This window comes from Erinaceus europaeus, chromosome 10 (assembly GCF_950295315.1).
Source record: "Erinaceus europaeus chromosome 10, mEriEur2.1, whole genome shotgun sequence".
Lineage (NCBI taxonomy): Eukaryota > Metazoa > Chordata > Mammalia > Eulipotyphla > Erinaceidae > Erinaceus > Erinaceus europaeus.
In genome coordinates this window covers 18,170,152-18,194,364 of record NC_080171.1, presented here as the reverse complement: position 1 = coordinate 18,194,364, position 24,213 = coordinate 18,170,152, and the positions used below count along the sequence as shown (strand labels likewise).

The 24,213-nt window shown below is 45.6% G+C and overlaps 1 protein-coding gene across 1 annotated transcript; it reads right to left on the bottom strand.

Annotated features, from left to right (window-relative positions):
• Positions 1-3,634: 3,634 nt before the first annotated feature.
• Positions 3,635-24,063, bottom strand: VCP (valosin containing protein). Its single transcript, XM_060199249.1, has 17 exons — positions 23,747-24,063; positions 16,720-16,831; positions 16,385-16,557; positions 14,550-14,692; positions 13,696-13,826; positions 12,939-13,070; positions 11,655-11,757; positions 10,990-11,123; positions 10,776-10,911; positions 9,966-10,078; positions 9,041-9,205; positions 8,823-8,945; positions 8,371-8,583; positions 7,893-8,201; positions 7,270-7,425; positions 4,427-4,581; positions 3,635-4,291 (listed from the first exon to the last, which is right to left on the bottom strand). Exons 1-17 carry the CDS (start codon positions 23,761-23,763, stop codon positions 4,186-4,188), a joined length of 2,421 nt encoding a protein of 806 aa, XP_060055232.1. The 5' UTR covers positions 23,764-24,063; the 3' UTR covers positions 3,635-4,185.
• Positions 24,064-24,213: the final 150 nt, after the last annotated feature.

Genomic DNA, 24,213 nt, shown 5'->3' with positions numbered 1-24,213 from the left:
ATGTTCCCATTGCCCAGAAGTAAATTCTGTTTAGGGAGAGGAGTTAAAATGGCTAAAATGTTAAGAACAAGGACTGGAGACTTGAAGGGAGTACAGGAAACACCACAAATCTGGAAACAGCAAAAAAAAAAAAAAAAAAAAAAAGAAAGAAAAAATGGAGATTGACTAAAAGATCTTAAACAGTATTTCATTTTTATTTTAAAATGCAATTTGCAATCTGTAGGACTAAGGATAGGTCAGTGATAGAGGACATGGCCAGCATACAGATGGCCCTATAAACAGGTTTGGACTGAATAAAGACTGCCTTCTGTCACCGTTCTACTGCAAAGCTTTATTTAGATCAAGCCTGTCTACAGGGTCTGACTCCAGAACCTGCCACCTGCTGGCCTGAAGTGGAACTGAAGGTGCTTTCCCACCCTATTCCATCCTTTACCCCTAGTTTTTAGCTGATGTAATTCTCAATTTCCACTTGACAGTTGATCTTAACTGCAACTCTGAATTTATGGGGGAGAAAAACAAACAACTAATTTTATTATCTTTATTTATTGGATAGAGACAGCCGGAATCGAGAGGTAAGGGGGAGATAAAGGGAGAGTCATACACCTGCAGCCCTGCTTCACTGCTTGTGAAGCTTTCCCCCTGCAGGTGGGGAAGGGGGCTTGAACCGCGGTCCTTGCACACTGTAATAAGTGTGCTCAGCCAGGTGTGCCACCACGTGGCCCCCAAACCAAAACTAATTTTACATTTATTTATGCCTCAATAGTTTGTTGAGGGGGTCCAACCCATGCAAGGATCCTGGTTTGAGCCCTTGGCTCCCTACCTGCAGCGCGGGGGGTGGGAGGTGGGGATGTCATTTCACAATCAGTGAAGCAGGGCTGTTGTTTTGACTTCCCCTCCTCTCTCAATTTCTCTGTCCTATCCAAAAAGAAAAAAAAAAATCAAGGTTTTTTTTTTTAAAAAAAGCCACAGAAGTGGATTCATGGTGCAGGCATCCAGCCCCAGTGATAACCCCAGAGGCAAAAAAAAGTTTGTTGAGCTAGAGAGGACAGCAAACTAACATTTGCCACAATCCCACTAAATTAATACTAGAAATGGACAGAAACTTTTTATTGAAAATGTTTTATTGCCACTAGGGTTTTTTTTTTTTTTGTATTTTATTTACTTTATTTTTGAGAGAGATGTAGAGAGAGACACAGAGGCAAATATCAGAGCACTGCACACCTCTGGCTTATTGTGGTGTGGGTGATTGAACCTGGGACTTTGGGAGCCTCAGGCATGAGAGTCTCTTTGCATAACCTTTATGCTGTCACCCCACCCTCAGAACCTTCTTTATGGGGATAGTAGACCCATATATCCCTGCCCCCTCTTTAAAAAACTTTTTTCTATAGAAAATGTAAATGAGGGAGTCGGGCGGTGGCGCAGTGGGTTAAGCGCAGGTGGGGCAAAGTGCAAGGACCTGCGTCAGGATCCTGGTTCGAGCCCCCGGCTCTCCACCTGCAGGGGAGTCGCTTCACAGGTGAAGCAGGTCTGCAGGTGTCTTTCTCTCCCCCTCTCTGTCTTCTCCTCTTCTCCCCATTTCTCTCTGGCCTATCCAACAACGACGACATCAATAATAACTACAACAATACAAGAGCAACAAAAGGGAATAAATATTTTTAAAAAATGTAAATGGAGGAATCGGGCGATAGCGCAGTGGGTTAAGCACAGGTGGCGCAAAGTGCAAGGACCAGCACAAGGATGCCGGTTCAAGCCCCCGGCTTCCCACTTGCAGGAGTCTCTTCATAGGCGGTGAATCATGCCTTCAGGTGTTTTTCTCTCCCCATTTTCCCCTCCTCTCTCCATTTCTGTCCTATCCAACAGCAGCAACATCAACAATAAGAACTACAATAAAACAAGGGCAACAAAAGGGAAAAAAATAAAAAGTGTAAATGGTTTAAAAAATATGTATTTTGTTGCCCTTGTTTTAATTTTTGTTGTAGTTATTGTTGATGTTGTTGTTGGATAGGACAGAGAGAAATGGGAGAGGGGAAGACAGAGGGGGGAAGAGAAAAGACACCTGCAGACCTGCTTCACCGCCTGCGAAGCGACTCCCCTGCAGGTGGGGAGCCCCTGTGCTTAACCCCTGCGCTACAGCCTGACTCCTTCATATTTCCCTTTTAAAGATTTATTTTCATGAGACCAGAGTACTATTCAGTACGGTGTGCTCTGTACTATTTCTCTGGTCTTATAGTATCATTATCTGGGACCCAAATATGTTGTTAGTCCTTTTTGCTCTTGCCTGTGTGGCATACCACTGCCATTGTCTATCCCATGCTATGTTAGAACTAAAACCTGGGCTGCATGTAGGTCAAGGCACACACTCTACCAGCTGACTGTACCTCTGACTACTGAAGCCCTATTCTTGATTAAAAACCCATCTTCTAATTAAAGCACTTACCAAATGAGAAGTGATCAGCTATGGTTTAGATCCTAATTCCTTTGGCACTGAAGAAACCAGAATTTTCCCTACAGAAGACTATATAACTTGTCTCTTGGTTTATGCAGCTTTCCAAGGTGTGAACTGACAAAGCACTAGGGGTCAGATAACCAGACCAAGAAATGAGGCTACAAAAGAGAAGAAAGCACCAGAGCTACATCTTTCAGTAAAAGTTTGCTCTTGGTTTTTCCAAAGGACCTACAGAGCACCATCGATCTGGCAAGTGGAAGCAGAGCAACCATCCCAACACAAACCTTCTCCAGGTTTTGTGGGAAAGAACTTGTATGTAGGTTTCCCTAACTTGACAGTGGTTATGAAAGGTCTTTTGATGTAAGAATTTTTGTCTCTTGACCTCACAGCTGTCTGATTCACAATGGATGAAGCACAGTGACAATTTTTAGAGTGGAAATGAAAGCTGTCACCAGGATCCCCAAATGGTGGAAAGCCAAAAAATGAGTCGATCAAAATTCAAATTACACAAGTGCAAAAACACCTAAAAGTTGAGATGCCCCCGTTTACTCCGTCAGTAAAATTACCCGTGTCCTTGCAATTATCATAGGCCTGACCTAGTGTTACTGTTAGTAGTATTACGAACTTGAAGCTACGAGCCATCTCTGCACCACAACTCTCTGGTATTGATCCCAGCACCATATGGTTGTTAACTATTATACCTGAACAAAAATCACATCAAATGCTGGAACTGTATGTCAAGAAAATGATATTTGGCCCCATCTAATAGGGAAAGATGGGCATTACTTTATCTTCAGGCAGTGCGTGTTTGGGATTTTGAGGTGTATTCAAAGAACATTTCCAGACAGAGACTATATTTGAGGAAGGATATCCTAATCCCGTAAATGGTCAGGAAAAGGGGGCTCTGCAGGACAAACCATCCCCAACAGTAAGGTGGGAGACACCATATTTTTTCTTTCTTTTTTTATCTTGGACACCATATTTTCATCTTGAGCTCCGTCAGTCCTATCCAGTGCTACTGCAGGTGAAGCAACGTTATCATAACCGATGTTAATCAGGAGGGGAAGAGGATGCAATCTTACTTCCAGGACTTCACATTCGCAAGAATGCGTTGATATTGAGAGAAGCCCAGGGCAGGTCAAGGCCCTTCCCAGGAAAAGAAGCAGGCAGAAGGGCCAGGACTCAGGCTCCATTTTGACCCAACGTTTATTGTCCTTTTACAACATGTCATTTTTGGTTTAGAAACTGCTTGTGATTAGTTTTCCAACATCAACTCAAAAGCATGTAAAATGAAATCAACCTACTCTCTATATAAACACCCAGCAACTGTGGCCCTTCAGCCGCCTGCCCAGGCTGGGTAGAGGAAGGGAGGCCAAGGGCAGCACTGAGTGAAGTGCAGATGGTTTACTGTGGGAATGGTGGTAGTGTCTTGGTTCACACCCACAGGTCCCCCTGCACTGCCCCAAACTACAACAGAAATGCCACAGACCCAAGGCCCAATTCCCTGTTGGTAATTCACTCTCCGCCTCCCAAATGAAAATCGCTTTATTTTATCATTTTTGTAAATTTTTTTTTTTGCAACAGAAATCCCCTGTCCAGAGTCTGACTATAGCTGAACTGTTCAGACTGAGGAATGGAGCAGGCTGTGGGCGCACCCTTGGTCCCTCCTGGGCAGGCGCCCCCACCCTCAGGAAACAAGGTCCAGCCAGGCCAGCTCAATACACGCAGGCTGCCATCACTTAGCCGTACAGGTCATCATCATTGTCTTCTGTGTACACACTGCCGCCTGTGCCGCCTCCACTGCCCTGACTGGGGCCAGCTCCGCCCTGGTTTCCTGAGGGGAATCTGCAGAAAAGCAGAACCAAAGAAACGAGAGTTAGCGCATGGCCGCTGTAGTTATTTTCCCAGTAACACTTTAGCCGCCTCAGGCCACCCACTACACCCGGTCATCATCATCACCCACTATAAGCTATAAGTTACCTGAAGCTGCCAAAGCCCCGACTCTGCTGAAGAGTCTGAGCGAACATCTCATACTTCCGAATGTCATTGTCACTGACAGAACGGCGAGCAAAACGCATAGCTTCCTCAAAGTGATCTCTGCGGATCTCGGGCACTGGGTCATCTTCTTCTACTTCCTATACAGTAGGCAAACAGACCGCCTGGGTTAGGTAAGCCCTACCTTATACTCTTTGCCTGTCCCTGCTGCGCCCCACTATTGTAATTACTGATCTTCCTGGCAGTCCCAATCTAACCGAAGTTGCCAGGCCCATCTTCCTAAAAACTGAGTCACTGCCCTGCCTATAAACCTGTGAATGCATTCTGTAAGAGGCAAAAAAAAAAAAAAAAAAAAAAAAAAACCATAATCTTGACTGCCATGGGCTTTCATTGGAGAAAGTAACACTAATGTAACACACATGAACTTTTTGACACATGAACTTTTTGGAGTGATAAGAATTATTTCAGCGGGGGTAGTAGTTCTAATATATATATATGTTGTTTTTTCAAAAGCCGATAATTTGCCAGAAGCTGGAATTGAGCAGTGCTCTTGTTTAAAAACAGTGAACCTAGAAAGGGTAAGCATCAAGGCTGTGTGGTGTCACACCTGGTTGAGTGACATGTTACAATGCACAAGGACCCAGGTTCAAGCAGGGGAAAAGCTTTGAGAGTCTCTCTCCTACTATATCACCCCCTTCCCTTGATTTCTGGCTGTCTCTATCCAACAAAGGAGTAAATAATAATAGTAATATAAGGACAGGCATCATAAGATATAAATTATACTTCAATAGGGGCCAGGTGGTGGTGCACCTGGTTGAGCGCACAGGTTACAGTGCACAAGGATCCGGGTTTGAGTCCCCGTCCCCACCTGCAGGGGGAAGCTTCACAAGTGGTGAAGCAGGGCTGCAGGTGTCTCTCTCCCTCTATCTCCCCCTCCCCTCTCAGTTTCTGGCTGTCTCTATCGAATAAATAAAGATAATTTTTAAAAATTATACGTCAATAAACCTAGATTTAAAATTTTTTAATTGTCTTTATTTATTGGATAGACAGCCAGAAAGAGGGTAGAGGGAGATAGAGAGGGAAAGAGAAACACCAGCAGCACTGCTTCACCACTCGCAAAGCTTTCCCTCTGCAGATGGGGACTGGGGCTCAAATCCGGGTCCTTGCACAACATGTGCACTCAATCAGGTGAGCCACCACCCAGGCCCAATTTATTTTTATTTTTGGACAGAGACAGAGAGAAATTGAGAGGGAGGACGAGATAGAGGAAAAAGACACAGAGACACCTGCAGCCCTGCTTCATCTCTCATGAAGCTTTTCCCCTGCAAGTGGGGACTAGGGGACTGAACCCAAGTCCATGAGCATGTAATGTGTGCGCTTAACCAGGTGCACTACCCAACCCCAATAAACCTAGATTTAAAAAGTCACAAATACAGTGTGACTTTCTTTTTTAGAGAATTCTTTTAACTTTTCAACTTTTTAAAATTCTTTTCAACTTTCTTTAGAATTTTTTTAAAATTAATTTATTTTTTCCCTTTTGTTTCCTTTTTTTATTTATTCCCTTTTGTTGCCCTTGTTTTATTGTTGTTACTGATGTCATTGCTATTGGGTAGGACAGAGAGAAATGGAGAGAGGAGGGGAAGACAAGACACCTGCAGACCTGCTTCACCACCTGTGAAGCAACCCCCAATCCCCGCCGCAGGTGGGGAGTCAGGGACTCGAACTGGGATCCTTACACCAGTCCTTGCACTTTGCACCATGTGCGCTTAACCCACTGTGCTACCGCCCAACTCCCATTATTATTTTTTTTTAAGATTTGTTTATTTATTAATGAGAAAGATAGGCAGAGAGAAAGAACCAGACATTACTCTGGTACATGTGCTGCCAGGAATTGAACTCGGGACCTCATGATTGAGAATCCAATGTTTTATCCATTGTGCCACCTCCCGGACCACGCAACCAACTTTCATGCCTGAGGTTCAGAGGTGCCAAGTTAACCCTCAGCACCACCACAAGTCAGAGCCGAGCGGTGCTCTGGTTGGATGAGGAGCGGGGGAAGGGAGGAAGAAAGTCACTGTTTCCCCAGTCTCACAGTTATGCATACTCTCTTAATTCTACTCAGGTTTTCCAAACTCCCACACTGCTTCTTAAGCAAGTTATTTGGGTTACCTGTTTCCTTTACTGAAATTCTATTCTCCCTTCACTGCCCTGCTCAAAGCTTATTTCTTCCACTGAGAAGTTACTCCAATTGTTGTGACCTGAGATTGCTTCCTAAGATCAGTATCATAATAATTAACTAGGGAGAGGGGGGCTGGGACAAGGGGGAGTCATGTGGAGAGTAGAATGAAAGGAGGCAGTCACACAGCAACTCCATTCATTTAAAGACTTATGAAGAATCCCTATCGGGGGCTGGGTAGTAGCACAGTGGGTTAAGTGCACATGGTCTAAGGATACTGGTTTGAGCCCCAGCTCAAACCACCTGCAGGGGAGTCGCTTCACAGGCAGGTCTGCAGGTGTCTTTTTCTCTCCTCCTCTCTTGATTTCTCTCTGTCCTATTCAACAACAACAGCTATAACAATAATAACAACCACAATAAGGGCATTAACATGGGAAAAATCGCCTCCAGGAGCAGTGGATTTGTAGTGCTGGCACTGAGCCCCAGAGATAACCCTGGAGGCAAAAAAAAAAAATCCTTTTTGGAGCTTACACTTTTATATTATAAAATATAAAGATCTTTCCAAAACCTTATACCCTTTGTCTAAAGTATGATGAACCTTGTCCCATGGTACCTCACAACTGGAAAAACTTGGAAAAGAGTATACACTCACCATGGCTGATGGGTTGGTTTGTCTTTCCCGTTCTCTCCTAATCTCACTCTCAATGGATTCACGGATGGCCAATTTGCAGGCACGTTGGCAAATTTCTGTCAGGTCAGCTCCAGAGAAACCATTAGTCATCTTAGCCAGAAACTCCAGATCCACATCCTAAAAGAAGAACCAGCTGCTCAGCATTTGGCCTTTTCTCCCATTATAGTCGAGTCACTCAAGCAAGTGCTGCTCCAATTTGCATCGTCACCTTTTCAAATATCCTGTTTCATGATTCTAGATGTTCCTAATAACCACACTCTTCCATCTTTCCTTTATAACTCTAACTCAGAAACCCCCAATATTGCACCCAAGTAAAAGACTCTGGGGTGGGTGGGTGGGGAGAATACAGGTCCATGAAGGATGATAAATGACATAGTGGGGGTTGTATTGTTAAATGGGAAACTGGGGAATGTTATGCATGTACAAACTATTGTATTTACGGTTGAATGTAAAACATTAATTCCCCAATAAAGAGATAAATTTAAAAAAAAAAGAAACCCCCAATTTTTTTTGTCCGGAATGAGAGATTATCCTATATTACCCAAAAGACTCAACAGCCCCCCTCCCCCATTTATTACACCTGCCTTGGCAACTGGGGATTTGCGCAGGTTGGCTTTGAGGATGGCAACACGGGACTTCTCATCAGGAAGCGGGATGTAGATAAGTTGATCAAGACGGCCAGGTCTCAGGATAGCAGGATCAATGATGTCAGGCCGATTGGTAGCGCCAATGATAAACACATTCTTCTTCGTGGACATGCCATCCATTTCGGTCAGGATTTGGTTGATGACACGGTCAGCAGCCCCACCACCATCTCCGATGTTACCACCACGGGCTTTAGCGATTGAATCCAGCTCATCAAAGAAAAGTACACAGGGGGCAGCTTGGCGGGCCTAAAAGGAGGACAGATGGACACAAGTATTAACATAATAGCTGAGAAGGAAAAGAAAAAGTGACCAACTGAGTTGCCAGAGTGAAACTGTTTTACTCTCCTTAAGAATCAACTGGTGTCCCTACAGGTCCTCAAGCAGGTGAATAGATGTGCCAGCTCTGGTAGCTTACCTTGTCAAAGATTTCCCTGACATTGGCCTCTGACTCTCCAAACCACATGGTGAGCAGTTCAGGTCCCTTGATGGAGATGAAGTTGGCTTGACATTCATTAGCAATGGCTTTGGCCAGCAAGGTTTTCCCACAGCCAGGAGGTCCATAGAACAGTACACCTTTGGAGGGTGTCATGCCGAATTTGAGGAATTTGTCTGGGTGCTCCACAGGATACTAGGGGAAAGAACAGTAGTCCACAGATACCTCGTATCTGATTTGAAAGAAGCCTAACCAGACAAGCATCCTCCTCACTACCCCACGGTTCCTCAGGAGCAGAGTCCTTAGTCCTCAAACCTGAGAATATTAGTTTCCAAACTATGTTGTCAGGATTCCTACAATGAACATGCCAGTATCACTAGACCAGCCAGCTTAATTACAATGTACCAAAGCAATGAAATAAGCTACTCTCCTACCTGGACCAGCTCCTGAAGTTCACGTTTGACATCCTCCAAGCCTCCAATGTCCTCCCAGGTCACCTGTGGCACCTCTACAACAGTTTCCCGGAGTGCTGATGGGTTGCTCTGACTCAAAGCCCACTAAAAAGGGGGAAAAAAGTTGAGGGTGAGGAGATAAAGCAAGGATAGTGCCCAACAGCTTGTGTGTACTTGGAAGATGGGGGTATAGTACTTACCCGGAAATCATCCATAGTAACTGCAAGAGAGTTCATGACCTCGGCATCAATGGTTTCATCCTCTAAGTCAATGAGGTCCATCTTTTTGCGGATGGCTTGCAGAGCTGCCTCTGAGCACAGGGCTGCTAAGTCAGCACCCACATGCCCATGAGTCTCATTGGCTACCTGTAGAAGAAGATTTATTTACTATTTTGTCTCTAAAACCTAGAAGGACCCGAAATAATATAATTGGGGGGAGGGGGGTGTTAAGACAGCATAATGGTTATACAAAGACTCTCTCATACCTGAGGCTCCAGATCCCAGGTACAGTACCCCCCCCACCCCCCTGGCCCACACACACACAAGCTAAGCTAAGCTAAAGCTGAGCCCTGCTCTGGTAAAAGTAAAAGGAGTAAAAATTCTGGTGCTTCCATTTTCCTGAGCAGTTCTATCACTTCCTAGACTTTTAAGTTTTCAAGCCTATGCTTAATCTTGGAAATAAAGCTGCCTCCAAATTCTTATTTACTCAAATATAGTGTTCAAGTGAAAGACATGCAAATCCCACTCTCTTGGATTCAATCTGAGATCAATTTCTTTCCTCTGGCCAAGAATCAAAATCAGTTTTCTGGGACCAGGAAGTGGCACAGTTAGTTGAGCATACATATTACCAAGCCCAAGGACCTGGGCTCAAGCCCCTTGTCACCACCTGCAGAGGGCAAGCTTCACAAGTGATAAAAGAGTGGCATAGATAACTTTATCCCTCTCTATCTCAACATCCTATCAAACATAAGGGGAAAAAAATCACTTTCCTGACATGCTTAGGCTTCTACCCAGTTTCCTGTCTATAGACAGGGTGAGAATCAAGAGCTCAATCCTGATACCAGTAGGAATGAACCTTCAATTGCCTACAAAAATTCTAACTTCTGCTCAGCCCACATCACTCCACCTGTTCCAGGTCCACATCATCTGCCAGCTTCATGTTCTTGGTATGAATCTGAAGAATTTCCAAGCGTCCTGTAGCATCAGGAATTCCAATATCTACCTCCCTGTCAAAGCGACCTGTGGGATAGTGTATGAAGAGATGATAAAGCTAATTGTTGATCCAAAGGGAAGAGGACTGTCCTGATATTAGCAATGATAAAATTCTAATTCATAGTCCATAAGAACACAGTGCCACAGCATCTGATTTGTAAATATGAGGCCTAAAGTTTGATCCCTAGCAATCCAATAAAGCAGAATCATGCTTTGGCTCTTTCCCCTTATTCTCACTAGTAAGTTTCTTTCTTTTAAAATATTTTTATTTATTTGTTATTGGATAGAGACAGAGAGAAATTGAGGGGAGGGGAGACAGAGAGGGAGGGAGAGAAAGACACCTACAGCCCTGTTTCACCACTGCGGGGGGTGGGGGGGTTGAACTCAAGTCCTATGCACTGTAATGTGTGCGCTCAACCAGGTGCACCACCACCCAGCCCCACTAACAAGTTTCTGAAAAAAGTTCCATGTCGTGGGAAATCTTTTAGTCTCACCAATAAAAACAGTAATAGGAACATTCTTCTCAGCTTCAAAGTAAAACAGCATGGTTGATCACCTCAGGTGCATCAGACAAGAGAAAGGATCCCTGGGCCCTAGACAATCCAGAGATTGTCAAGCAATCCTCAGAACTAGGTGAATTAGAATAAGGACAGATATAGGATCGAGGAGATTAAGCTATATAACCTCTCTGAGCAAGAACAGAGTTGAAATATAGGGGCTTTACCAAATCGCCGTAGGGCTGGGTCAATGCTGTTTGGTCTGTTGGTTGCTGCCATAACAATGACATGTGCTCTTTGCTTCAAACCATCCATCAAAGTCAACAACTGTGATACAATCCGCCGCTCCACCTCTCCATGGGTCTTTGAGGAAAGATCTAGTCAGAAGTGGAGTCAGGACCTTTTAACCCACCCTCAAAATCCCCTCAGCTAAGTTCCTACTTTCTCTCTCTTGGGAGCGATGGCATCCAGCTCATCAATGAAGATGATAGCAGGAGCATTCTTCTCAGCCTCCTCAAAGGCTTTACGAAGGTTACTCTCAGATTCACCAGCCAATTTGCTCATAATCTCAGGACCTGAAAGAATAACATGGAAAAAATAGCAAAAACTGTATCCTTCCCAAATTCCTAAAGACATTGGATACTTGCCCAGTCCACAGAAAGGTCCTGGATGAGAAGATGTTAGGTAAGATTTAGTAACTATCTCACAGAGTAGCAGTATGTGTAAAGATGACAATAGATGCTATGGGATTTCTGGCTAAAGCAGAAGCAGCACAGCAGTGGATCACTACCACTTAAATATCATTCTCAAAGGACCAGAAAAATCTCAATCTTCTCTAAAGCCCTCTCAATAAATATATTCTCCCCCAAAACACACTAAATGCCTTCAGCTTATGCAGTCTTTCTCAAGGCAAGAAATAGGCCAAGGGGTACCAGAATAGAATTCCTTTCCCTTATTGCTTATCTGTCTGTAATATATCCCAGTATAAGATACAAAAGTGTACACAAAGACATATACACCAATGAATGTGTCCATGAGCTCTCCAATTCTTGAGAATGAATCTTGCTTAGGTGGATCACTAAAACATGAGCTAGAAGAATTCTTACCATTGATCAAAAAGAAGAAGGCACCAGTCTCATTTGCCACTGCTCGAGCAATCAGGGTTTTCCCAGTCCCAGGAGGTCCATAGAGAAGGATTCCCCGAGGAGGCTGAGAATCAGTACAGAGCACAAAGTATAAACTTTGACTTTTCCCTAACACTACCTACCCCCAAAATGGCTCCAGTAGTTTCCAACTATCTAGGGTAAGAATCAATATACAACAACCGATACTGGTTAAGAATAAGCCCTCAGTTGAACAGTCCTGAAACACAAACGGGGTCTTAACATGTGCAGTCAGAGACTTGCACAAAAGAATGAGCCCTCAAAAGTAGGTAGCTGTTAAAAAGACAATAATTTCAGCTTATACTCCACCCTTGTCAGCAGAAAAAACACTGTCAGGAAGCTGGCAACATTTATAATTATCCCTTGTACAGAAGACTAAGGGGAAAAAAAAAAAAAAAGACTAAAGGTAGAGAATAGTCACCTTAAGAAAGGAGTATAAATCTGAAGGAACCTTATGGCCAAGAGTTTTGACTTTACAAAGAGCAAGGGCAAGGACCAGCTTAGCCAATTAAGTAAGTGTTGCCTGAGGTCCACCCCCTGCAGTAATCACAACTTTCTAGGATTTATCACGGTGGGATGATTTTCCTTACCTTCTTTGAAACTATTTCCTGGGGTCTAATACATACACAACATGTTAAGTGCCCATGAAAATAAAGATATTTATACAGTGCATGTGCACCAAGATACAGAAAACAGTTGATAACATAATGGTTATGGAAAGAGACTCATGCCTGAGGATCCAAAGTCTCAGGTTCAATCCCCCATAAACCAAAGCTGAGCAGTGCTGCTAAAAAAAGAGACAAGGCAGTGGGGGCCGGGCAGTGGGGCACAAGGGCCTGCACTTCGAACCACTGCCTCCCCACCTGCAGGGGAGTCGCTTCATGAACAGTCTGCAGGTGTCTATCTTTCTCTATCTCCCCTCCCCTCCCCTCTCAATTTCTCTGTGTCCTATTCAATAAACTAGAAAACAAATGGCCACCAGGAGCAGTGGATTTGCAGTGCCGGCACTGAGCCTCAGCAACAATCCTGAAGGCAAAAAAAAAAAAAGGTACAAGGCAGAGAATTTAACTGGCCTGCTATTCTAAGTCATTAGAGGTTTAGAGCTCTCTAAATTCAAATATATTACTGTTTCTCTAATCCAAGGCAATAATGAAACAAATCAATTTCCTAACTGAACGAGTAGTAATTGCCAGCTAGACCCGATGACACAAAGTCCAGGATGCTCACCTTCACACCAATGGCCTTAAAAAGAGCAGGATGTCTCAGGGGTAGCTCCACCATCTCCTTTATCTGTGCGAGCTGTTTCCTGCAGCCTCCAATGTCATCATAGCCTACTTCATTCAAGGACTCTTCTTCATCCTGAATAGAAAGGCAAATAATAATGATGATGATGTATCAGCACTACTTCAGTTTTTCCAAATCCTTTAATTATCTGATGTGTAGAAATACATGAAAAGAATTCTGCTTCAAAGTAATTCTGTAAAAAATAATCACACAGCAAAGATTTCTGGCATAACATTTCACCTCACACTCTGGTCCTTGTTCTCACTAGGAAGAGTTCTTCTAACTAAGACTGCTAAACTGGAAACTATGAAATGAGAAAAGGCCTGGATGCCATTATTAATATCATCCTTTTGTTCAGGGCAGTGCTAAAAACTGAACTCAAGCCTTCACACTAGTATATATACTACCACAAAGCTACACTCTCAGTTCCTGCTTCAAAAAAATACCCCACCTTATATTCTTTGGTCTAACCAGGATTGCTAAAATTACTGGTATCAGATAGAAACATAGAGGACCCATGTGACAACTGTCTTGTGAATTATTTCCCCAATAAAGTCATTTGGAGAAACACACACACACACCCTAGTTTCCCCAACTCTAGGTCACCTCCAAAGAGTACCTACTTTAATGAATTTGTCACATTACTGCCCCATTGAGTAGTCATGACACTGAGTACCACCATCAAGACAAAAAGCCTTACCTCTCGTTTGATAGGCTCTCCTTCACAGTGGATCACTGTGTCTGGAGCAACAATGCAATAAGGACTGGGGTCTGTTTCCACTACTTTGAACTCCACAGCACGCATTCCACCCCGGACAAGAAAAATGTCTCCTGTAACAGCAATTAGCACAAGTGGAGCAATGAGTGTCAACCACAAGACTAAGAGAATGCCTCATCAAAATATGGGGTCTGGAATGCCAAGTTCATGGGGCCAGGTGGTGGTGTACCTGGTTGAGTGCACATGTAACAATGTGCAAGGACAAGGGTTCAAGCCCCACTCTTTACCTATAGGGGGAAAATTTCACAAGAAGTAACGCAGGTCTACAGGTGTCTCTCTTTTACCCCCCCTTCCCTCTCAATTTCTGGCTGTCTCTATCAAATTAATAAAGATTAAAAAAGTCAAGTTTGCTAGGTATTTCCCTGGGTCCTAACTACTTCTACCTCCCTGATCTATCTATATCTTTCTTTCTTCTTAGATCTACTTAGGATAAAAACAGAAATTGAGAGAAGGGGACCACAGAGAGGGAGAGAAAGGAGGGCCAAGCTGTAGCACATCCAGTTAAGTGCACACAGTCCTACGCTTAAGGATACGCTCAGGGAGGGGGCCACCTTATCCGTCAGAGATGAAGAGGGAAACAGCGTGTGCCCCTAGAACAGGAAGTGAAAATGAGTAACCAGAGGAGCATAGACAGGAAGGGAAAAGCACACAGAAACATTTATCTATGCACTCATATATGAGAATGAATAAAAAGGTCCCCAAGTTTATCCCTGAATACCCCAACCCCTAACAAGGATCCCTTATTTTCTTATGCTGTCACTAGAAACATCTCTCACCTTTCCGGATGGGTCGATAAGCTTCCAGGAAGTACGGCTTAAGATAAACCTCAAAGAGATTGCCAGTGATGCCTTCCACGGTGTCATCAATGGGTAGCACATGGATGCGTTTGCCGTACTTCACATCAGGACATGGCTGGATACTGAGGGGAACAAGCAGACTCCACATTACCAATGAGGCTAGAACCCCAGGCACTGAACTGAGTGTTCAAAGGGGCCTGGCACAGAAAGCATTATGGTGGAATGGAAATGGCAGGGATGGCTTTAGGGGAAGAGAAGCAAAGGTAAGATGGAAATGAGGGCAAAGCCAACTAAAACAGAGTGGTCACACTCAAGAGTCATGGGGAAAGCCTTTTGTGACAGCAATTGTCCAATCTCAGTGAGTTAAAATAAAGATCTACACATCTGGAAACTCCCACAAGACACAAGAGGGAGGACCTTCAATGAGACATCCAAGTATGTCTCACAAACATCTGGTCAGAGAAATAGCAAGTGAGAAAAAATAACCTCACCCAGGTAGTCAGAACACCTTAAGAAAGTGACTAAGCACCTCCAGGATGAAGACTACATGAAATAAAAAAACATGAAGAATAAGTTTCTCGTCAGATGATAAAAAGCAGGGGTAGACAGCATAATGGTTATGCAAAGAGACTGTCATGTCTGAGGATCCAAAGTTCCGGGTTCAATCCCATGCACCACCATAAACCAGAGCTGAGCAGGGCTGTTTCTCAGTCTCTGTCCCTATCTCCCCCTTCCTCTCAATTTCTGGCAGTCTCTACCAAATAAAGGGGGGGGGGGTGCTTGTACCCTAAATCAGTGACTAGAGCTATCCTGCCCTGGCCCAACTTAGACTAAGTTTGCCTCTTTGCCAGATTAATTTAGATTCTTTAACAAAAGAGGTGCTAGGAACCAGTCCCAAACAAACCATTAATATAACACAGTGAGATTACTGGTAGATACATATCCTAAAATAGCAACCCTAAATTGCTCTAAGGGGTAGCAAAGTAGCTCTCATAGATAGTGAGCCTGCTTTCTCATGACTGTGACTTAGGTTTGAGCCTGGTGCAGCTGTACTAAAGGAAGCTTCAGGACTGTAGTCTCTGTGGTTTTCTAGGTGAGGGAAGAAAGCTGGCAGAGAGCACTGAAGCCATAGTGGCAACAAAAGAAAGCAGGGCTTAAGATGCAATGAGCTCTGACTTTTCTCTCTCTCCAGGGTTATTACTGGGGTTTGGTGCTTGCACTACGAATCCACTGCTTCTGGAGGCTATTTCCCCCCCCCCTTTTTTGTTGCCCTTGTTTATTGTTACTGTTGTCATTATTACTGTTGTCATTGCTGGATAGGGCAGAGAGAAAGCAAGAGAGGAGGGGAAGACAGAGGGGAAGAGAAAGACACCTGCAGACCTGCTTCACACCTGTGAAGCGACCCCGCTGCAGGTGGGGAGCCGGGGGCTCAAACCAGGATCCTTGAGCCGGCCCTTTGCGCCATGTACGCTTAACCCACTGCGCTACCCCACCCGACCCCCTATAACTTTATTTTAAGTAGTCTGAGAAGTAATACACTGACCCAAGTGTTATACCTAAAAGCATGATGTTATGAGTTCATTACTCTGCCAGAGTAATGCGCTGGGTTCTCTCATTAATAAATCAAACTTAAAAAAAATTAAGAAAGTCATTAAAAATGTACTTGTCCCAATCATCACAAAAAGACAGATTTCAGGTCCCAGGAAAGAAGAATCCAAAGATAGCCCTGAGACTGAAGAAGTCTTTCTATGGCCAGGTTGCCAATTGCAGGAGACATGACCTTCTCTCCCTGAGGGGCCAAGAACCCCACACACCTGATGACGTCCCCTAGGCGCACTCGAAGATTATTCCGAACAACTCTATTCATTCGAATCTTTTCATCAGAACACGTGTCATCAGAAAGCACAATGCACACAGCCTCCCGCCTCTTCTTTCCTTTCAGCAACACAGTGTCACCTCGGAATAACTGTAGCTCATCCATTTTGGGCTAAGGAAAAAAAGGTAAGAAGACCTTTAAGTTACTAGCCCTGCAGATTGAGATCGTCCAGTAAACCCCACCCTTTGCTCACTGAAAATGAAAAAAAGAAACCTGGGCAAAGCCCCCAGGTTAAGTGCAACAAGCAAAGATTGGACTGTAGATCCAACTTACCTGGGACAGAGAAACCACACTGTTGTCCTCATTTATGGCCTCATCAACAATCAACCGATTGGGACGGTTTTTCTGTTTAAGAATGGCTGTTGACAAATCATCACCTTTTGAACTAAAAACAGAAAATACTGTCAGTGCCAATAGTTCACATTCTAATTCCAGGAACCAAATAAGTCTTTAAAGGCCACTTAACAAATAAAATGGGCAAATGAAATGCCTTTACACCAGAAAACCTAAATGAAAATAATCCAGGCAGTATCTTAATATTCCTTACATACTGAAGGTGACAATTCCTAGCCCAGTAGCTCTTGGTATTCTGAGCACTAGTATCCTACGATGACCTAGGAACACGAAAGTACAAGTGGAGACCAAGCAGCAATTAGAAAAATTAATGGTCCAGGAGGTGGCATAGTGGATAAAGTATTGGACGCTCAAGCATGAGGTCATGAGTTCAATCCCTAGCAGCACATATACCAGAGTGATGTCTGGTTCTTTCTCTCTCTTCTTATCCTTCTCATTAATAAATAAATACAATCTTGAAAACAAAAAATTAAATAACCTTAAACAAGTCTAGATTAGTTTTAAAGAACAGGGTGCCTGTAGTTAAACTTGCTAGGTTTGAATCCCAACCCTTCCACCGCTGAATTGTGATCTTGGACAATTTACAATAATTCCTATGGACAAAGATGTCCTCACCTGTAAAATGGGTACTATAGTATTTAGTATCTATCTCAAAGGATTAAGGATTATGGACCCAATAGATTAAAAAAAAAAAAAAAAAAAAAAGGGAGTCGGGCTGTAGTGCAGCGGGTTAAGCACAGGTGGCGCAAAACACAAGGACCGGCATAAGGATCCCCGTTCGAACCCCAGCTCCCCACCTGCAGGGGAGTCGCTTCACAGGCAGTGAAGCAGGTCTGCAGGTGTCTATCTTTCTCTCCTCCTCTCTGTCTTCCCTCCTCTCTCCATTTCTCTCTGTCCTATCCAACAATGACGACAACAATAATAACTACAACAATAAAACAACAAGGGCAACAAAAGGGAATAAATAAATAAAATATTTTTAAAAATACTAAAAAAAAAAATAGAAGATCTGGAACCATCAGAGAGTTTCAAATTCAAAAAATGTTGTTTTTAATGTTTTTACTTATTTATTGGATAGAGACAGAGAGAAACTGAAAAGGGGAGGGGAGATGGTACGCCACCACCTGGCCCCTGAAAAAGGTTTTTACAGCAATTTATGCAAGACAATTCCTTGAAATTGTTTCAGAAAGTCAAAATCAGAAAATGTTGATTGTGGTCCAGTGGAAAAAGCACTGGACCCACACATTAAGTCCTGAGTTTGAATACTAACTTTACCAAGTGCTACAGTGATATTCTGGTTCAACTCCCACACCTTCTCTAAAAAAAAATATATATATATAAACACTAAAATATATACATATATATTTATAGATGCTGATGATAGATAGGACAAATTAATATCCCTCTCATCAAAATCAAAGCTGTCTGAGTCTGTCTAAATTCAGCTCAAAATGTGTAGCTTCTATCACTTTCTAGAGGCTAAGACCAAACAGCAAATTTCCTTTTTGTTTTTGCCTCCAGGGTTATCGCTGGGGCTCTGTGCCTACAATACAAGTGCACAGGGAGTCGCGTGGTAGCGCAGCGGGTTAAGTGCACGTGGTGCAAAGTGTTAATGGACCGGCCTTTCGAGCCCCCGGCTCCCCACCTGCAGGGGAGTCGCTTCACAAGCGGTGAAGCAGGTCTGCAGGTGTCTATCTTTCTCTCCCCCTCTCTATCTTCCCAGCCTCTCTCCATTTCTCTGTCCTATACAACGACGACGACATCAATAACAACAACTACAACAATAAAACAAAACAACAAGGGCAACAAAAGGGAATGAATAAATATAAATAGACACCTGCAGTCCCTAACAGGGATCCTTGGGCTGGTTCTTGCCTTTGCACTAGGTGCAATTAACCTGATGCGCTACTGCCCTGCCCCCCCCCCTTTTTAAAAAGTTTGCTGTTGTTGGATGGAACAGAGAGAAACTGAGGAGGGGGAGGCAGAGAGGGGGAGAAAAAGAGACACCTGCAGACCTGCTTCACTGCTTATGAAGCGACCCTCCTGCAGGTGGGGAACGGGGGCTCAAACCAGGATCTTTGCGCCGAACTGGGATCCTTGTGCCAGTTCTCGCACGTGGCACTATGTGCACTTAACACGGCGCACCACAGCCCAAGCCCCCCACCCCCAAACAGCAAGTTTCTTACGCAGCTCACCTCCAGACGTCACTAGATCACGTGACTCCCAGTTAAGCAAATACCTGAGTTTGAGGCCCGACTCCCCACAAGCTGCGAAGCAGGTCTGCAGGTCTCTCTCCCTTCCCTCTCATTTCTCTCTATCCCACCAAATTTTTTAAAAAAAATTAAAAGGGGAAAAATGGCCACTGAGAGCCATGGATTCCTATACTGAGCCTGAGTGATAGCCCAAGCAGCAACAAAATGAGTCTCCCTTGAAGTACGGCACCTCAGTGCAGGTTCACCCAAAACAGCGAGGTGAGGTAATGGACAAAGGACATTATCCATGAATTCTCTTAAAGACATATTTAAGATCTGAGGGCCAGCAGATGGATCACATGGCAGACCATGCAGTATGGTACCTGGGTTAGAGTCCCAGGTCACCGCACGGGAGTGACTAGAGGAATTAAGTAGGACTCCTGAATGAAGCTGCAGTCTCTCTCATCGGATGAGAGTGGGGAACCTTGTTTGTGCCAATGGCCATTAGGATATTTGTAACATCATCTGTGGGCCATATAAAAATATCAGCTTTCGGGAGTCGGGCGATAGCGCAGAGGGTTAAGCACACGTGGCACAAAACGCAAGGACTGGCGTAAAGATCCCGGTTTGAGACCCCAGCTCCCCACCTGCAATGGAGTCGTTTAACAGGCAGTGAAGTAGATCTGCAGTTGTCTTATCTTTCTCTCCCTCTCTCCATTTCTCTCTGTCCTATCTAACAATGACAACATCAGTAACAACAATAACCATAACAACAATAAAAAAAACAAGTGCAACAAAAGGAAAAATAAATTTTAAAAAAGTACCAGCTTTAAAATCACTGATAACATTTACTGAAATCTGAGTTCAGCCAGCTGTTGCCTTGATAGGGCCAGACTGTTCTCACCCTTGATCTAGAGGCAAAGGAAAAAACAGCTACCAGCAGTGAGTCATATGGCACAAGCTCCAGAGAGAACACTGTATATTTGCATATATGAGAGAAAACCAGAAATAAGATCATGCTGGTGGTGCACCAGGTAAGTGCACATAGTACTAAGCACAAGGATGGATCCAGGTTCAAGTCCCCCACTCTCCATCTTCGGGGGAATGCTTCAAGGTAAAGCAGGTCTGCAGGTCTTTTTCACTCTCCCTCTCTACACCGCCCCCTTCAATGTCTCTGTCCTATCCAATAAAATGGGGGGAAAAATGGCCTCGAGGAGCAGTGGATTCGCAGTGCCAGCGCTGAACCCCAGTGATGACCGTGGAGGCCAAAAATAAATGAGTAAATAGTAATGAATAAAATTAAATTAAAAAAAGATCATGCTGGGAGCTGAACAGTCAGTCTCTGGGGCTTCAAGCATGTAAGCTGATGTTCTAACAGATGGAACTATCTTTTTGCCCCTCCATGAATTCATTCTTTGCTCAAATTAATGAGTATATTATGCCAGGCACTGTGCTAGGGAGATGTATCAGTCAACAAAACTAGATGAACACTCCTATTAGAAAACAGCTTTAGGGGCAGGGTAGAAAGCAGAATGTAACCATTCTGCAGAAACTCTCATTCCTGAAGCTGCCAGATTCAATACCCATACCATCACAAACCAAAGCTGAGCAGAGCTCTGGTAAAATAATAATAAATAAATGCTAATTTTACAACCTGCACGAAGAAAAAATAAAAAGAGATGGCGGGGCCAGGCTGTAGCACAGCGGGTTAAGCGCACATGGCGCAAAGCTCAAGGACCAAGGTAAGGATCCCGGTTTGAGCCCCCGGCTCCCTACCTGCAGGAGGGGGGGGGGTCACTTCACAAGCAGTGAAGCGGGTCTGCAGGTGTCTATCTTTGCTCCTCTGTCTCCCCATTTCTCTCTGTCCGATCCAACCGTAGCATTTACGTTTTATGATCCTCACACACCCAAAATAAAAACATACTGTGGTCCGAAAGGTGGCTCAGTGGATAAAGCACTGAACTCTCAAGCATGAGGTCCCAGTTCAATCCCTGGCAGCACCTGTACCAGAGTGATGTCTGGTTCATTCTCTGCCTAACATCTTCATGAATAAACAAAACCTTAAAAAAAAACAAACTACTCCACCTAACAGTTACTGACCCTCTCAAAGGTAGGTGTGTGTGTGTGTGTGTGTGTGTGTGTGTGTGTGTGTGTGTGTGTGTTTTGCCTGCACTACCAATCCACTGCTCCTGGAGGCTATCTTTCCCCTTTTGTTGCCTTTGTTGTTTATTCAAAGTTTTTAAAAAATATTTATTTCCCTTTTGTTGCCCTTGTTGTAGTTATTATTGATGTTGTTGTTGGATAGGACAGAGAAATGGAGAAAGGAGGGGAAGACAGAGAAAGGGAGAGAAAGACAGACACCTGCAGACCTGCTTCACTGCTTGTAAGTGACCCCCCAGAAGGTGGGGAACCGGGGACTTGAACTGGGATCCTTATGCTGGTCCCTGCCCTTTGCTCCACCTGTGCTTAACCTACTGCACCACTGTCCAACTCCTCATAAAGTTTTATCTTGGATTCTATACGTCTCGAAATGTGGACTTTCCTCTTCCAACCCCAGCATTACACTGCAGGCAAAACGCTGCAGGACAGACTCCTGAGCACTACTCAACTTTGCTTTATGGTGCTGGGGATTGAATTTGAGACCTCTGGTGCCTTGGCATACAAGTCTTTTTGTTTTTTGCATAACCATTATGCTAACTCCCCAAGCCCCAAAGGGAATCTTAACACAAGGCAAACTAATCGATGCATAAACTAGAGCAATGTAAACCCATCAGTTCTTCCCCACACAGTAAAATGACTGTCAATCCTCGACCCCCCCCCCCCATGATCTATAGGAACTGGGGCCAGAAGTCAGCCATCAGTTTGTATCTTAACCCCAAAAGTGCCTTCTAGGAAAACTTCCAACTCGCCTCCCATTTCTGATCCTGGCACTAGAGATGATTTATGTCTTAATCCCACACCGAGATCAGTTAAGTAATCTCTAAATAAGAAAATTCAGGGGTGGGGGAACCTAGCATAATGGCTATGCAAAGAGACTCTCATGCCTGAGGCTCCAAAGTCCCAGGTTCAATCCCCTGCACCACCATACGTCGGAGCTGAGCAGTGCTCTGGTGTAAACATAAAATAAAGAAAATTCAGGGGCCAAGCGGTGGTGCAGCTGGCTAAGAGCACGCATTACAGTGCACAAGGACCCAGGTTCAAACCCCTGGTCCTCACCTGCAGGGAGAAACCTTCACAGGTGGTGAAGCTGGGCTGCAGGTGTCTTATCTCTTTCCCCTCTCAATTTCTCTCTATCTCTATCCAATAGTAAGTTTAAAAAAAAATCCTTCAATCCCCCGCACCACCATAAGCCAGAGCTGAACAGTGCTCTGGTTTTAAAAAAAATAAAAAATCCCGGGGCCAAGGGCTTGTCTGGAGGTTCTTTGGGGGCATCCCCCCAAGTAGAGTCAAGCCCTTTCCAGAACCCCACGGGGACACCTGCGACTTGCAGGGAGTTCAGGGAAGTCTCATCAAAATGACCTAAGGCTGCAGCCATCTATGATGCCAAGTGACAAGAATGTATTACTTTTACTTTTATTTTTAGTCTGGAAAACAAACCAAAAAAGACTGACGAGATAACACGGTTACTAATCATTAGGCCACTGGACTGTTAGCAAACAGCCCTTTTAAATAGGTGATTAATAATCAACACTTCATATGGATTATTCTGAAACTTGAGGGAGGCAAAAAAAAAAAAAAAAGAAAAGAGAAAAAGCCACAGGTCGAATGACTCTTCAGCCCCGGAAGGCGCTTTGCATAGCAGTTTCACAGGTGGGGGTGTGTGCGTGTGTTTCCTTTTTCTTTCGGTATCTAAAGCTCTTGGATTCTAATTTCAGTGGCAGGCGGGCTCCATCCAGATTCCTCCCGCAAGGGTGGGAGACCCCGATTCTCTCATCACACACAGCAACTTGGGGGTCGGGACGGACAGAAACGCCACCTGCGACGCCAACTTCAGCCACAACCTAGAAAGAGCGAAAGCCAAAGTACGCCGTCCCCCAAGCCTCCGTGTTAAAAAAAAAAAAAATTAAAAAACAAAAGTCAAGGAAAGCCAGCTCCCTCACAGGAATAACAGGCATTAAAAAAAAAGAAAAGAAAAGAAAGTAGGAAGAAGATGAGAAGCGACCGGCAGGGCCCGGCTCCCGGTGCTCCCACAACTCTCCCCTCGGAGCTGCGGGCCGCCGCCGTCTCAGACGCCCGGCCCGGCCCGGCTCCGGCCTCCTCCGGCCGAGGCCTTCACGTGGCCTCAGTCCACGCCCACCGGGCCCGGGGGAGCCGGGGAGGCCGGGGGAGCCGGCGGGCCCGGGGGCCTCTCGCTCCGGGGCCGGGGACGCGAGGCCTTCCGGGGCCGGCAGGCCGGGGGGCGGCGGAGCCCTCGAGTGCAGGCCCACGACGTCCCGGGCCGGGCCCCGGCGTCCCGAGGGCGCCCGCCAGGCCGAGCGGGGCCTGCATGACACAGCACGATCCGGCCCAGGCCCCGACCCGGGCCCGACGCAAGCCCCGCCTAGGGGGCGCGCGGGGGCGCAGCCGGCCCGGCCGGGCCCGCGGCTTCCCGTCCGCCCTCACGGCCGGCTTCCGTCCGTCAGTCCGCCCGCCTCCCCGACCCTCCTTCCCCGTCTCCACCTCCTGACGCGCCCCCGGCCCGGCCCGACCGGGCCTACCCGGCGCGGCGAGTCCCCCGGCGCGCGCCCCCGCGGCGGCCGCGCGCGCGCACTCACTCTGCTCCGGAGGCCATGGCGCGCGCCTCTCCCGGCCGGCGGCTGTGGCGGCCCGCGGCTAACGGCTACGAGGGGGTGGCAGGCGACCGGCAGGGTCGGGGCTCGGCTCTCGGGGCAGGGGCGAGCGGCGGCGACAAACCCGCGGGCGGCCTCCCTTCTCGCTTCCTCCCAGAGGCACCGGGGCAGTGGGCGGGCGGGAGACGCAGGTTCCTGATCTGCGAGGGGGCAGCGGTGGCGACGACTCAAACGACGGCTGCAGACGCTTCGCTGAGACTGAGCCGAGAAGAGCCGAATCATCGGAAGGAGAGGTGCTCTCACCTCAGCCAATCAGCGCCTGTCCTGGCGCCTCCCTCCCGCCTCTCCGCGGCTCTCCCCAGCAACCCGTGGGCTAGAGCCAATCAGGAAATTCGCTGGTGGCATGGCTCCCGCCTCGGGGATACAACACGCCTAGTAACGCCACGTCAATT